The 14,926-nt window shown below is 53.4% G+C and overlaps 2 protein-coding genes across 6 annotated transcripts in view; both read right to left on the bottom strand.

The window, feature by feature from the left end:
- Positions 1–970, bottom strand: part of CORO2A (coronin 2A) — a 47,117-nt gene extending 46,147 nt beyond the window's left edge. Inside the window, exon 1 of the mRNA XM_077756111.1 lies at positions 674–970. The gene's annotated coding sequence lies outside the window, so the exon portion shown is untranslated. The remainder of the gene's footprint in view (positions 1–673) is intronic.
- Positions 971–9,221: 8,251 nt separating this feature from the next.
- TBC1D2 (TBC1 domain family member 2) overlaps positions 9,222–14,926 on the bottom strand; it is a 48,931-nt gene continuing 43,226 nt past the window's right edge. For 3 of the 5 annotated variants that reach the window (XM_077756106.1, XM_077756109.1, XM_077756110.1), the window contains 4 exons: positions 12,944–13,064; positions 11,352–11,537; positions 10,463–10,584; positions 9,222–9,772 (listed from right to left, as the gene is read on the bottom strand). In XM_077756106.1, coding sequence (XP_077612232.1) covers positions 9,565–9,772; positions 10,463–10,584; positions 11,352–11,537; positions 12,944–13,064 — 637 coding nt within the window. In that variant the 3' untranslated portion in view covers positions 9,222–9,564. Of the gene's footprint in view, positions 9,773–10,462; positions 10,585–10,917; positions 11,008–11,351; positions 12,108–12,943; positions 13,065–14,926 lie in introns of those variants that run through there. The other 2 variants (XM_077756107.1, XM_077756108.1) reach the window with 2 other exon arrangements.

The raw sequence follows: 14,926 nt of genomic DNA, 5'->3' as shown, positions 1-14,926 counted from the left end.
GCACTCCCCTGCCCTCCACCCCTTCCCTTGGCAGGCGCCTCAGCCCACCTCAGCCAGATCGCAGAGGCTCCTGGCTGGCCCCCTTGGATGGAAAAGGGCTGTGATTGGGTGACAGCTGCCCTCAGGGCCTCATGGAAGCAAGGCCATGCCCCAGCACAGAAATACTCTTGAGCTCTTAAACCAACCCCTGCTGAACTCAGGCCTGTTAAAACAGACCAGACACCCTCTAAGACCGGATGCTGGCCCTGTACTTCCCTAACCCCAATGGGCTCCAGACATCACAATAAACAACAATGAACAGGTGCCAGGCATTTTATAGTTCAAAAGCACTTCTATGCTCTTCATCCAATTTTGACCTCACAACCACCCTAAAAATTAGGCAAAGCAGGTATTTATACATTTGAGCCATTTTACAGATGAAGAGGTTGAGGCTCAGAGAGGTGGGCCATTTACCAATGACCTTCTTTGCTTTCCTCCCCTCCAGAGTCTGGCTGACTCTAATCCCACTAATGACTCAGCTCAGACATCACCTCCTCCAGGTTCCTTCCCCACCTCCAGCCCCACCCCAGGCTAGGTCAGATGCCCCCCACAGCTCCTGGTTTCCAGGAGGGGGGAAATACTCCCCTCACTTTATGGGTGAGTTCAAAGGGCATAAAGAAGGGACAGGACTTGCCTACAGAGCACGGTACTGGCCAGGTCAGGTGTCCCTCCTCAGAGGCGTGGCTTCTTTCGTTCCACTGCGTCTTTTGTTGTCTGCAATCTTGGACTCCAAGCCACTGCCCAAGGTTCATTTCCGTCTCCTCGTGTGCTGGCTGGGCCTTACCTGGTTCAGCCAGGTGTGAAGGGGGGTGTCATGGAGGGGGCTGTGGCTGGGGCAGGCTCGATCCCCCAGCCCGAACCAACACCCTGGTGTACCCTTAGGAACAGCAATAGTAGTTGGCCATCTATTGAGCACCTCCGTGTGCCAGCACTTTCCACCTGCACCTCACTTCATCCTGCAGCCAGCACCATTATGATGCTGTNGGGGGGAGGGAGGGGGAAGCCCCTGGCCCAAGACTCACTCGGTAGCTGTGCTGGAGCTGGATGCCAGGAGCGCACCCCTAGCAGCAGGCAGCCCCGGGAGTGTGCTGGCACCAGGGCCAGAAAGAAATGCACAGTCAGAGTACACGAGACAACTCCCAGGGGGCCTGCAGGCCTGGCCTGGCCCCAGCCTCTCCCTCCCCATCCCCGCCCAGGGCTGGCTGGAGGGACTAGACTCTGGAGCTCAGGGAGCGAGGGCCGCCCTGGCAGTTGTCTTCGGCACTCCCTCTGGGCAGGTCACGCCCCTTGCCAGCCCCCTGCAAGCTCTGGGCTCAAGGCCAGGCTGAAAGCAGCTGTCACATCAACTCTGCACAAGTTCTCAGCATCCTATTTCTTATTAGAATGGGACCTCACATATCTGCTCCCACCTGGGTGAGAGATGCTGAGTAGGGCCCTGCCTTTCACTGGGCCTCACTTTCCCTATCTGTGAAACAATGCCTGGGTGGGGTGAGTGTGTATGTATGTGTGTGTGTCTCAATGGAACCCACTGACTGACATTCCAGGTAGCACAAGGACACTGGAGCCAGATGACATGGGTTCAAATGTCAGACTGTGCAATTTGCCCACCCTCTCTGGGCCCAGTGTCCTCATCTGTAAAATGGGGATAGTAGTAGAAAAAAGACAAAGCAAACACACCAAAATATTTATATTGATTATCTGAGATGAAAAGAGAAGATACAGGTAATTTATTTTCTGTTTTCTTTTTTTCCCCTAAATTCTCCACTACCAAATATTTATAATATTTGGTATAATAGAAAAAACCAAATATACTTTCTTTGTAAATTAACTTTATTATGCCCATTTTAAAAAGTGGTAATAATAATGAGAGTATCTATCCTCCACAGTGCTTTGAGAATTGAATGAGTTTATGTAGTCAAATTTTAGATGGTGCCTAGAGCATGAGAAGTGCTATTAAATGTTTATTACATAAATAAGCCTGAGACCAGCCTGGCCTCCTCCTCTTCCTGCTCGCTTGGGCTGGACCCCCTTCTCACTCCCAGCACTGAGCTCGGCAGATCCTCTGCCCCTCCATTCACTGGTTCACTGCCTGGGCCCAACTCATCACCCCAGGTCTGGATTATTTCCACAGCCTTCTCTCTGCACCCCAGAGGAATCGCACTGACACTCAAATTTGGCCATGCCCTTGCCTTAGCCTCCCCTGGCTCCTCATGGCCCTCTACTAAAACACTTAGCTCCTCCATGGGACACTGTCTTAGCAAGCCACTTACTGTCTCTGTATCTGTGTACTCTCAGCCGAAGAAAAGGAATAAAAGAGTACCCCCCTGCCCCCGTGGCACCTAGCTGGCTCAGTCAGGAGAGCATGTGACTCTTGATTTCAGGGCTGTGATTTTGAGCCCCACTTGTGGCCTACCTAGGGTTTACTTAGGCTTATTTATCAATCCCTCCTCACACACTTAGACGATTCCATGATGTACAGGGCAGGGTCCACAACCTGACCACCAGTGGCGCCTCTTACCAGTCTCCTCTGTCTTTTCTGTCATTCTGTCCTAGCTGTGCTCTTGCATGAACATGCCAGGCGTGGTCCTGCCTCAGGGCTTTTGCACTGGCTGTTCCCTCCACCTGGATGGCTCCTCCTCCAGAAACCAGGCCAGCTCACTTCCTCACCTCCCTCTAGGCTTTGCCCAAAAGCTACCTTCTCAATGATCCCCCTGACCACCCTACTTAAAATTGCAGCCCCCTCCTTCCGTTCCCTGTCACACACCCGAAACATACTCCTGTGTTTTACTTATTCCGACCCACTTATCACCTTCTGCTTCACTTATCGCTCATTGTGTCTTTTCTTCTGTCTTAGATTGTGAGTTTCTTTAGGAAAGATTTTTTTGGGTCTATTTTATTTACTATCAAGACTCCTGCCCCCACCCCAGAAAATACTTAGCACAATGTAGATGCTTAATCAAAGAACAGTTGAATAACTAAATGAATGAATGTAAACCACTTAGAAGAGAATCAGGCCAGTGGTAAGTAGTTAATAAATACTAGCTGTTATTATTCTTATTCTCATTATTGATTCTTCAAGGCCAGGTTCCCATGCCCTTCCTCCTGGACTTCTTCAAGTTCATAATCACACTTTCCTAGTCTCCACTGCACCCTGCCAATCTCTCAATTATGGTAGGGAGCACAGTGCTCTTTAATTATACCTTTTTCCATTTAGGCTGAAGTGAATGAAATTGCCATTTCTTATAAATCAAAAACACTCATATATTGGCCATTTCACATAGTTCAACCTGATATTTCTCATGGCAGCCTGCAGGACTCTGGGGGGCACCTCAAGGCCCAGGACTCAGTAGGTGCCCAATAAATGTTTGTTCACAAAAGTGAAGTCACCTGTTTCTGGCCCTTCATACTAGGTGGGACTGCAAACACCAATCCAGTCTGAAGGAGAGCAGGCACAGCCCACAGACTTAAAATAGCAAACAGAGGATCTTGCTGCATTATTTCCTGGTCCCCCTGAAAAATCTCTGTCCCCTGATATCTGGCAAAGAAAATAAAAACAAAGCTATACTATGTTCTAAAACAATCCAGGTTCTGGCCATTCAGAACTAACAAAAGTCTAAGGCTGGCTGAAGCCCCGTCCCAGGGGGAAAAGGCTACCTGCTTGTCTCTAAGGGGATTCATTGAATGATGGGGAAGGAAGGCTAGAACATTCTTTGGTTGTCATCATGTTCACTGTTCCAATACAGGATTCAGATACAGAGATCTGTTAGGTCCAGAGGCAGATTGTCAGAGCCGAAAGAGATTCAGCAATCACTGAATCTACCCCATTTCACAGATGGGGAAAGTGAGGTCCAGAAAGGGAAAGGGATTGACCCAAGGTCACACAGAGGGGTACATGAAGAGTTCATCTTGGTGTCCACTCCTGCTGACATTAGTCTTGTGGTCTTTCCTCTGGACCACACTGCTTTCATGTTGGCCAGACTCTGGCAACATAAGCTTTAGTGCTACTATTTTTTAAGCTGTACTTTTCAAATAAAATGTTTATTAAATCTCAGCTAAAACACCAAGAGCTCCACTATGGGAAAACTTGTTATAAATATCAGCACTACATTTATCTCTCTATATAGTTATTTCCTTGGGGGTAAAGTCCTCAAAGTAGAAGTCTAGGGACAAAGGGCAGTTAGGATTATTTTCACAGACTTTCTTAACAGGCTGTCAGATTGCCCTGCAAAATTAAATGCTGCTGACGATCCCTACAGAGAGGTTTAACCTTCTGCATTTATTTTTGCTAATGTAGGAATAAATACAGACTGCTTTCACTTACTATATGCATGGTATGTGTTTCCTAACAAATAAACAAATACTCTGGGCTTAGAGGCGGAATCCCTGGGCTTGGCTGCTGGTTTGCTGTGTGAACTTGGACAAGTCACATCCCCTCTGGGGCTAGGGGATGCCTATCTAGACAATGAGGGGTTTGGAGAGATGATTTCTTAAGATCCCTTTCAGCTTGGATATTCCACAATCCCATAGTACATTTTCAATTATTAGCATAGGATGATTTTTTAACAGCCAGAATCTGCCATGCCCCTAAATCAGGCCAAGGTGGGTGCCTGTTTGCACTAGCTGAGCAGGAAAACAGAGCCCAGATCATACATACCTAGAGACGACAGCACACTTAGGTAGCACTTAAGTATGTGCGTTGGAGCTACGTTCGAGTGACCGCACGTATACTTAGTCTGTTTTTACGAGGGGGTAATAATACTCATTTGTGGTCTAGGTCTGGGTTGTGTGAGGCTCCACCATGACCAGAAGGCACAGTCACGGTCACTCTCAGTCGGCCTGAGAATCCCAGACGTGCAGTCAAAGGTAGCTCAGCCCCAGCAAATGCTGATCTAGCCCCCACTCACATACCTCTGATGACACAGAGCTCACCACCTGCCCGGCAGCCCCTCCCTACTTTTGGCAGTAAGAAAGCTCTTGGGTGGGGGCAGGTCACCAAGTGGACAAGAGAGACCAGAAGGCCCAGACTTGGTTCTCAGAAACTACTCCTTCAATCGGAGTAGGCAACAGGCGATGGCAAAGAGGTAGTGTGGGCAGGAGGGGCCTGGAGTGGGGCCCCTCTGGCCCCTCCTCTCAACTCCAGACCTCTAAGCAGCCGCTAACCCAAAGGTGCTCTAGAAGTGCAGGAAATGCAAGGGACACATTCCAGTCCTGATGCAGGGGGCTTCTGAGCAAGCCCCAGGCTGACTACTACTTGCTCTGGGGCAGACACCTCAGCTCCTGCCTCCTACCTTCCTGCCCTCTGGCTCTGGCAACAGAAAGAGTGCTGGGCCTGGGGGTGATCAGCCTGGAAGTAAGCGCATTTAAGGGACCAGATGATAGCCCCAGGGTGGAGGAAGAGGAGTAAGATGTGGTCTGTACGCCCAGAGCAGGACCAGAAGCTTCCTGCTGTTTACAGCTAGTGAGATCCCCATCATAAGAGGTGTGCAATGGGGTAGCAAGACCTTCCAGAGGGGATCTTGCTGAGCCACTGAGCCAGAGATCTTTTGTACCCGGAGAGCCTGGAGCCACAGTCCCTCTCACACATACTCTGTCCCAGACCCAACCCCACNCCACAACGTGATCCAGTCCTATCGTACCTGGTGGGGCAATGGAAGGGAAAGGGGATGTGCCATTCCATTCTCTAAATCCAGGTTGGTTCATGGGTCTAGCCCAGGCAAGTCGGCAGCGGATGGTCCCATCACCCCCAACGGAGGCCTCCCCCAGCNAGAGATTGGGGCGGGCTGCCTGGCGACCGGGCGCAGGCTGGGGACAGGCGGACCCACCACTGCCTCGTTTCGTGGCACCGGGGCTAGGGACTCGACCTCCCGAGCCTCCGTTTCCCCCTAGGTGATGGAAACAGTAACTGTTTCTGCCTCCGAGTACTGTTTGAGAATTAGATGAGACGACTTAATTTACCGGCCGGCCAATTGAGCGCGCAGAGCCCGCCACGGGGGTGGCGCCTGGTGGAGAAATTCTTGAGGCTTCCCCTTCAGCGGGGACGCAAAGGGAGGCGCTTCTGTAACCGGAGGACTCCGTTCTCTCGGCAGCCAGGAGGGGGCGCTGCCGCCCAGTCTCGCTGACTCTGGGGNCTTAACCAGCCAAGCCACCCAGGTGCCCCTGGCTCTGGGGTTCTGAGCATACTAAGCAATGGGAGGAGATGGTGTGGCCCTCTCCTTTTAATAATACTACCACCTAACACTTAATGAGCTGGGCACTGTTCTAGACACCTTAAATGAACTACCTCACTTTACCGTCATGCCAGCCTATGAGGTTACACTATTACCTATTTTACAAATAGAGACAAAATAGAGGGAACAGGGGCGCCTGGGTCACTCGGTGGGTTAAGTGTCTGACTCTTGATTGTTGCTCAGGTCATGATCTCAGCATTTGTGAGTTCGAGCCCTGCGTCGGGCTCTGCGCTGGCAGCGTGGAGGAAAGAACTGCTTGGGATTCTTTCCCTGCCTCTCTCTATCTTTTCCCTGCTTGTGCTTGCACTCTCTGTCTGAAACAAAACAAAACATTAAAAAAAAAAAAAGAATGAAGGAACAGCAGCACCTGGGAGGTGAGGTCCTACGTGTGGGCATCGTAGCTCTGAGTATGGTGTTCTGTAGAAGTCAGTGTACACCTACCACTTTGGGGTAGAGGTGAGGGGAGTCTTCCAAAGTGCCCTCCAGGCCCTTCTTCTTCTTTGAGGAGCCCCTTCATTCTTGGGGATATTGCTCCAGGGAGGTCCCCTCCTCTACACAATGCTGGGGGCCCAGTGTCTGGGAGAGGGCCGCTGCTTTGAGTGGAGAGGTCCCACCCCCAGGGTAGGAAGGTGGGGCTGCGAGGGATCAGATCCTCCGGCCCTAGAAGGCAGCAGCCCCTGGGGATGGGGGGGCAACAGCTGTGGTGCGAGGCCAGGAATCTGACACCAGGGGTGGGCCCCAAACACCCTTTAGGAAGAAGGGGGAGGGGAGGGAAGACAGCAGCAGCAGCAGCAGCAGCCACGGATCTTCTCGAGGTGTGACCACCTCACCCCCCACCCCCATCTCCACCAGCCCCTGTTAGAGCCTCCGAATCAGGTAGATGGTTCTTCCTTCCACCTTCCTTCGTCCGGAGCTATCCCACAGGGCCCTACATGTCTCAGGGAGCTACAGGCCAGGCCTGCTCTTTTCCCCCCGGATCCTTCTGTGTCCCAGCTCCAGGGACATTGAGGTGAAGTGGTCTTACAGTTAGCACCTCTAAGGTGTGAGCATGACTTACAGTCAGCAGCTGTGTGACTTCGGGCACATTAGCTAACTCCTCTGAGGCTTCATCTCTTCATTTCTAAACTGAGCGTGGCCTGGAGTGAGCAGTGCTCCAGGGCAGGCCGTTCTCATTCCTGCCTCCAGCACCTCGTTTTAGGGCTGGAGGAGGCCGGACCAGAGTCGATCCCGTGGCCTCCAACCCCCCTGGTGTATCAGAACGCCCAGGCCCCACAAAAGGCTCTGTGTGGGGCCTGGCCCCAATATTCTTTAAAAGCTGCTTAGGTGATTCTGTGGTGCAGCCAGGTATAAACCAGAGGTTACGGTGCTGGGTCAAGGGCAAAGCACCTCACTTTCCCCCAATCCGGGAGGGGCAAGGTGTAGGCCCCTGCTCTGAGCAGAGCCTGGGAGTGGGAGGGGAGAGGAGGAAGGGGGAAGAGGGGACAAAGGAAGAAGGGTGAGAAGAGACAGGAGGAGGAGGGGAAGAGGAGGGAGGGAGGAGACGGAGGAGGAAGAGGAAGGAAGCAGAGGAAGCAGGGGAGAGATAGGCCAGGAAGAAGGGAGAGGGGAGGGGTGTGCCATTTATCAGACAGCTCCCCGTCTGATCTGGGATTGTTTATTTTTTGCTGAGGAGGGAATTTGAATCTCAAGGCAGGCACTGAAGGACCAGCTGGGCCTGTCTTTCCTGGAGCCTTGGGCCTTTTTGAAGCCCTCTGGGTGGTTTTTCTATAAAGAGGCAACTCCCTGCCAGTGGTGGTGCTTTACCCTTGCAAGGCACCAGCTCATCTCCTGGGAGCTCCGGGAGGCTAGAGCCCTGTCTCCCCAGTGACAGCCCCTGTTGGGGGTACAGCTAGGACCCCCGCAGGCCGCCATCACGCCTCACAGATGCCCTTTGGTGATGAAAGGATTTCAGCCGACGTAAAAGTTTAGCAAAAATGAGGAAGGTCATCAAGACACTATGTGGAGTGTTCGTGGGAGACCCGGCCCTGGGGTCAGCCGGTAGCCCATGTCGTGTGGGAGGAAAGAGCTCCGAGTGCCTCTTCCCCAGAGCTGTGTAGGGGGCGCGGTGTCGGCGAACTGGGTGCCTGCTGCACCAGTTCCTCAACGTTCCCACTTGCGGGTGAGCAGGCTGGTTCCTGGTCCCCAGTGACAGGAACCTCTGGCCAGAGCTGGAAGTTTCCACGCAGACACACCCCCACCCCCCGCCCCCAGTCCTTCCTGCTGAAGACTGCCCAGCCTGAGCCTGTACTGGCACAGTCAAGGGTTTGGTGAGCAATGAGCTGCCCAAATCACTTATACAGCCTTGACTCCCTGCCTGGAACGGAATGGGGAGGCCTGACTGCTGAGGAAGGGCCCAGAAGAGCCCAGAACTGAAATGGAAGTCCTGCACACACTGGGTGCCAGGAGAGACAGCCCTGGCTTGGTGACAGGCTACAGCTGTGTCCCTGTCAACACCTCTTTCTCACCCTCCAGCCGCCCAGTTTTCAGAGAAGAGGTGATTGCCCGGGCCTGGGAGGCAGGTAGACGGAACTCAGCCGTTGGGCGCCTGACCCAGGGCTCTCTGCCCAGCACCCACACCAAGTTCCTTTTGGTGTAGGCAGGGGTTTTCCCTGGGAACCTCTCCCCCCACAACGGAGAGGAGAGCATAGGTGCAGAGCTCGGTGGATGGGAGCTGGGCCTGGGACACAAGCCTAACCAGCACTGGGGAAGCACTGTCACCCAGGAAGACACATCGTCAAGCATAGGACCCTAGCTCCTCAGCGACCCAGGAGGGGGGCTGGCCCTGCAGAGACACCCACAGAAAGAGAAGGGATGTCCCGGGCTGGACAGGCCCTCGTGATGCGATACCCTGGAGCCCTGGACCCACCCAGAAACAGTTGGGAATCACTGGGAATCGCTACGCTTCCAAAGCTTGTTAACTGTTTCTAATATTTATATTGTTTTATACAGACAAAACTTAAAGAACATTCGAGGTTACCCTATAAGACAGCATTCTTGCTTGTCTGTGTGCTAAAGTGCTCTGTGGAAGAGGAGAAAGGGGTGGCACCCCTGGGTATGCGCTCATGAGGGCATGACCCAACCAAAGGCTTCACCGCAGACAATGTTCTGATGGGGAGACCGAGCCCCAGAGAGGGGAAGGGACTTGCCCAGCATCGCACGGTGATGGGGCTCGCGGGCTGGGCCGCTGCTCCACGGCCATCCTCCCGGGGGCCTGCCAGTCAAGGGGGAGAAGGAGCTTTGGGGAGGGCAGGTGGCCAAGTCAGGCCTCCCCCTCCCCCTCGTCCTCACTGGCGCAACCCTCAGGCACCGCTGGGGCTTGCGAGTTCCGGGTCTCCAAGTACTCGGCTTTCAGCCGCTCCAGTTCGCGCAGCTCAGCCTCCAGCCGCTCCCGGTGGGCTGTCCGCAGCTGCCGCAGCTGCTTCATAGGAAAAGGGTTCATGTCGTTGAAGGCGATGTTTATCAGCTTCCTGCGGGGGAGAGCCCAGTCAGCCCAGGGCCCAGCGCCCCACTGGGCCTGCCCTCACCCAGCCTTCCCAGGCACCCTGGCATTCTTTCTGTCCACATGGCTGAGGCCCTGGCCCCTGCCTGCACAGAGTGTCGGAGGCCGCGCCCAGGGAGGAAACAGGGAATAAGAAGACAACTTCCACCCCTAGTGCTGTGTACTGAGGCTGGAGGAAGCTTAGGGCTATGGATGCTCTACCCCACTAAGGAAAGGTTGGTCAAGGAAGGCTGCCTGAAAGAGGTGACATGTGAGCGGAGTTTCAAAGAATGAATAGAAGTTGGCCAGGCAACTGTGGTGGTGGTGCAGGTGGTGGGAAGGCCTTCTAAGTAGAGGAAGCTGCAAGACCAAAAAGCCCAGAGGTGGCTGTTGTCCTAGGAACTCAAATAATTCTCTCTGGCAGGATTGTAGGGCATGGGGATTTGGAGCAGGAAAAGGTGGGAAAGAAATGAAATTGCATGGAGGCCTTGAACGCCATGTTAAGGGGCAGACAGACCACAGAGGCAGTGGACTGTCCCTAAAGATTTCTAAGCTGTAGCGGAGCATCAATGGCACTGACTCTGCACTCAGCAAACACCAGCATGCCCGCTGCTATGTGTCCTGGGGGCACGTGAGGGTGGTGGGACGGGCAGGGGTGGGGTCAGAAGGGGGTGCTCACTGGCTGTTGCAAATGGTCTTGGTGAAGAGGCGCAGGTACTGGTAGATCTCCAGGCCATCATGCAGCCGCAGGATCTCCTCCTCGTTGTACTTGAAAATGGCCAAGGCGTAGCGGAATATCACCTGGGGGGCAGAGCGGGGGCTCAGGTGGGGCACGGCCAGGGCAGGCAATCCCCAGGGGGAGGAGAAGCCACATACCCAGATGGTGCGGGGCTCCCAGGACAGGCTGCAGGGTTGAAAGCTTGGAGGCAACATGTGTGAGGGGAGGCCTAGGAGGGGCAGAAGGGAGACCCCAAGGGGAGACAGCACAGCTTGGAATCCCGGGATGGGGAGGGACTGAGCCCTGGCTCTGCCCCGACTTGTCCGGACCCTGGGTGACTGCTGCCCTGTTGGACCTGATGGGGGCGATGCTGCATCTACATGGGGCATCAGTAGGGATCAAATGGAGTTACAGACCCAAAGGTGCTCTGTAAACTGCGGTGTGGTACATCGTCAACCACCATGGGGACGCTGGGTGGGACGCGGGGAGGGCCTGCCCAGGGTCTCCTAGAAAGGTGAGGGGCAAAGCTGGGACCATATCCAGTATGGGGCTCAGTCGAAACAGGTGGGGAGAAGGGGGGCCCACACTTCTGCATGGGCAGTGGATGGAATAGGGATGGGCCTCCTGGATGATGGTCATGGCTCTTCCCCAGGGAAGGGAAATCCTCCCAACTTCTCTTCTGCTCACGGGAGCAGAACACTTTGGTTTACAAAGCCACACTCCCACGGGGTGTCCTCAACAGCCCTGACAGGGGAGCACTGCGCACCCATTCACCTGGGGCTGAGCGGAGCCCGAGAGGGCTGGCGGGTTGTACCCAGGACTGTCCCGGTCGGCCCTGGCAGCGCCCTACCTTGGTGCCCTCGTATAGGAAGGCGTCCCAGACCCGGAGAAGGATGTTGCTGATGAGACTGTCCGCAAAGACCACGAGGAACCAGTTGAAGGTGATGAAGGAGAGGTCCACGCGGTGCTGCGCCAGGTGAGCCATCAGCCTGGGCAGCTTCTCCAAAAGGAGGTCCTGGAGCACTCGCTGGTCCGCCTGGGAGCCGGGAGGCAGGTGTCAGATGCCACCCTAGGGAAGGGGCTGCCACCCTCCCTCCTTAGCCTGTCCCACAGGCCGGGGGCAGTAGGGGGACCCAGAGTGCCTGGAGGAACCGGAGCCCAGCTTGGCCCCGGAGACCAGCACACGGCGCCCCTCCTCTGCCACGCCCGGCACAGGCAGGAGTCTTCTGAGCTGGAGCGCTGGGCTGTGCTGCGAGGTCTCTGTGGGCTAAGTTCTTGGCCAGGGGCGTTTTGGCCCCTTTGGCCTCCTGAACATGAAGCAGTTCAGACTTGTGTTGGCCTGAACTCTATATATCCATCGGGGGTCTGACACACAAGATGCCCAGGGCAGCCAGCCCATGACCTAGGGTAATTCACTGAATCTGAAATGCCTCTGCTGAAGGACTCACAGGTCACCTGATGCGACGCCTGGGATTTATCTCACGGGGAGTGGGTGGGAGTGGAGATGGAGCAGCATTTGGGTGGCTGTGTTGATAGTTATTCAAACTAGCTCATAGGTACATGGAAGTTCATATATTATTTTCTCTATTTGTACATTCGAAATTTTCTGTACAAAAAAAAGAGAGAAAATAAACCCTCCAACAACCCCACCACAACAGACTGGCTATACAACACCCCTCGATTTCAGAGACATTAAAACATGAAAGTAAAACATGGAGATGGGAGGTCTGAAATGGTTTCGCATTTACACCTGTCAACAAGCCCGGGAAGTAGTACTCCTGTCCAAAAGCAAACAAACCAGGGCTCCAGAGAGGGGATGTCACTGGCCAGGGCCACACAGCTAAGGGGAGGGGTCGGGTCTGAGCCCAGCTGCACCTGACTCTGGGCTGGGCTGTGCTCAGAGCGGAGCCGAGGAGGTAAGGAAGGAGACAGCTGTGCTTCTCCGCAGGCGAGGAGGAGCGCGTGTGAAGGCTCACTCCCACCTCCCATCCTGAGGCCCACTTCCACCCACCTGACCTCTGTCTTGAAATTCTTTACTTGCAAAAACCAAGAGACTCTAGATTTTCTTCTCTCTCCCTCCCTAAGAAACCATTTCTTAAAAAAAAAAGAAAGGAAAGAAGGAAGGAAGGAAGGAAAGAAAGAAAAAGAAAGAAAGAAAGGAAGAGAGAAAGAAAGGAAGAAAGAGACCAATCATTCCTGGTGACCTAGTGTCACCACTGGAATAACAGGTCTATCCCGTGGACAGGGCCCCAACAACTCTAAAGGTCATCACCTCACCAGAACTTCCCAGGAGTCCCAGGGAGGGGCTAATGGCCCCTTGTACAGAGGGAGAAATGGAGGCCTGAGAGGTCTCTGATTTTCCTGATTCACTGGCTTGAAGGAACCACTCAAGGGGCACCACCCTGTGTGGCCTCCAAGTCCCGTCCGCCCTGCGCTGCTCACCTGGGATGATGTGAGCGTCTTGCTATAGTAGTCAGCCGGCATGATGGTCTCCACAATGGCCACCAGGCACCAGAAGGCACACTCCTCTTCCTCCAGGACCAGCAGAGCAATGGCCGCTAGCCTGGAAGGGGAAGAAAGGAGGCCTGCGGGTCACAGCCAGGCAGAGGGTGGCAGAGGTAGCTTTCCAGATCCCCGGGGGCTGTCATGTCCAACCCTAACCAGGCTAGTGTTCTGGCACCTGGGGTGAGAGGGACATGCTTTTGGGGAGGACTACACAGGGGCTTCCAGCGCAGTGGGGAGACCTGAGTCTCTAGGAGGGGCCCTGGAATCCTGTTGCCTACCTGTGAATTCCGAGCCTGCTGCTTCCTTGCTGGATGATTCTGGGCAAGTCCCTAAACCTCTCTGAGCCTCAACCTCTTCATAATAATCACAGGATGATTATGAGGATAAATAAGTTAACAAGAGATAAATGGCCAGCATAGCACCCGACATGTAGCAGAGTGCTTTATGAATGTTAGCTATCCTCACCTTAATCTCCACCGGCTTTGAGACCTCGGTAAGTGTGCTAACCTCTCTGAGCCCTGTTTTCCTCATCTGTAAAGTGGGATTAACAATCTCCACCTCCTAGGGCTGTGAGGCATTTTGAACAAGACAGGATGACAGTGTCTTGCTAACCGTCTGGCACAAAGCAGATGCTCATTACACAGAATTCTTTCTCTCATTTGCTTCCCTTCCCCCTGAAGTTACCATGAAGCTCTAATGAGATCATGGTAAGAAAGGAAAAGGTCCACAGCACTGAGCAGGGATGCCAGCGTGGAAGAAGTACTATTTTCTCTACTCCCATCTTTTCCTGGCAGGTCTCACCCGGGGCCAATCCAGGAATGCATTTCCCAAAATGCAATGGTCTCTTAAGATGCTAGGTGAATACAAGGTCCCTAATTCAAAGATGTTTGGGAAATGCTGCATACTCTAACCCCCTTTAGAGGCTGATGGTATACAACATCTTAGTAAAAGCCTCTGAGAAATTCTGCAGTGACAAATCCCCATGTGACTCTAACCTAGGGCTGTCCATTGAGGCTGTGGAGCCCCTTTTGTACAGTGCACCCACTGAACACCCTGAGGGAGATGCCACCTTACAGCATTGTGAAGCCTCACACTCTTGATGGGCTTAAAGAACACACATCATTGTCTAGCTATTTATCCTTCTCTGGGCTCTTACTAGACTGGATTCATGACCTCCAACCTCTTCTGAGGTTCGTATTGTTTAAAGAAACAGGATCAATTCTCAAAAGAAAAAAGAAACCTCTTTTCTCTCCCCATTAGATTGGGAAGGAATTTCTTTTCACTCTGGCTAAACTATCTGTACAAATCCTCCTGAATCTGAGCTGAGTGGATGAAGAGAAGAGTCAACGGTCTGTTTGGAAATAGGAAACTCTGCCCTCTCAGAGATGGGGAAAGGGGGCCTTCTGAGGTCATTTAGTTCAGGGATAACAAATGTGTGAAACACTGGCACCACTCTCTTTTGTCTATGCCCAGAGCAGACATAACTAATCAATCATGACAACATCCCTTTGTCTATGCCCAGGGCAGACATAACTAATTCATCATTGTTCTCTTTCCCACCGACTCTGGAGGCTGCCTCAGAAACTCTCACCAAGGCTCTAGGCAGATTCTTCCTACTGGTCATCCTGGGTCTAGATAAACTTGAGATGGGAAGACCCGAGTCCTGGAAAGCAGAAGTGACTTGCTCAGAGTCAGACAGTCAGCTGGCGGTAGAGTGGAGACAGAACCCAGGGCTCCCAAAGTCCCAGCCTGGTGTTCTCTCCACCCTACCCTGTTCCACTGGAGCCTCAGGATGCACTCGGTCCAGGAGCTGGATGCTGGCACCTGCTTAGATCTCTGCACACTAAAAGGTCAGTAATGAGAAGCTTCTGGTACCAACTAGGGCCCACCAAGTGCTCAGGGCTGCAACCAGACTCCAAC

The sequence above is a fragment of the Crocuta crocuta genome, unplaced genomic scaffold (assembly GCF_008692635.1).
Source record: "Crocuta crocuta isolate KB4526 unplaced genomic scaffold, BGI_CrCroc_1.0 scaffold431, whole genome shotgun sequence".
Classification (NCBI taxonomy): domain Eukaryota; kingdom Metazoa; phylum Chordata; class Mammalia; order Carnivora; family Hyaenidae; genus Crocuta; species Crocuta crocuta.
The sequence above is the reverse complement of the archived record's forward strand: the minus strand, read 5'-3'. Positions and strand labels throughout refer to the sequence as shown.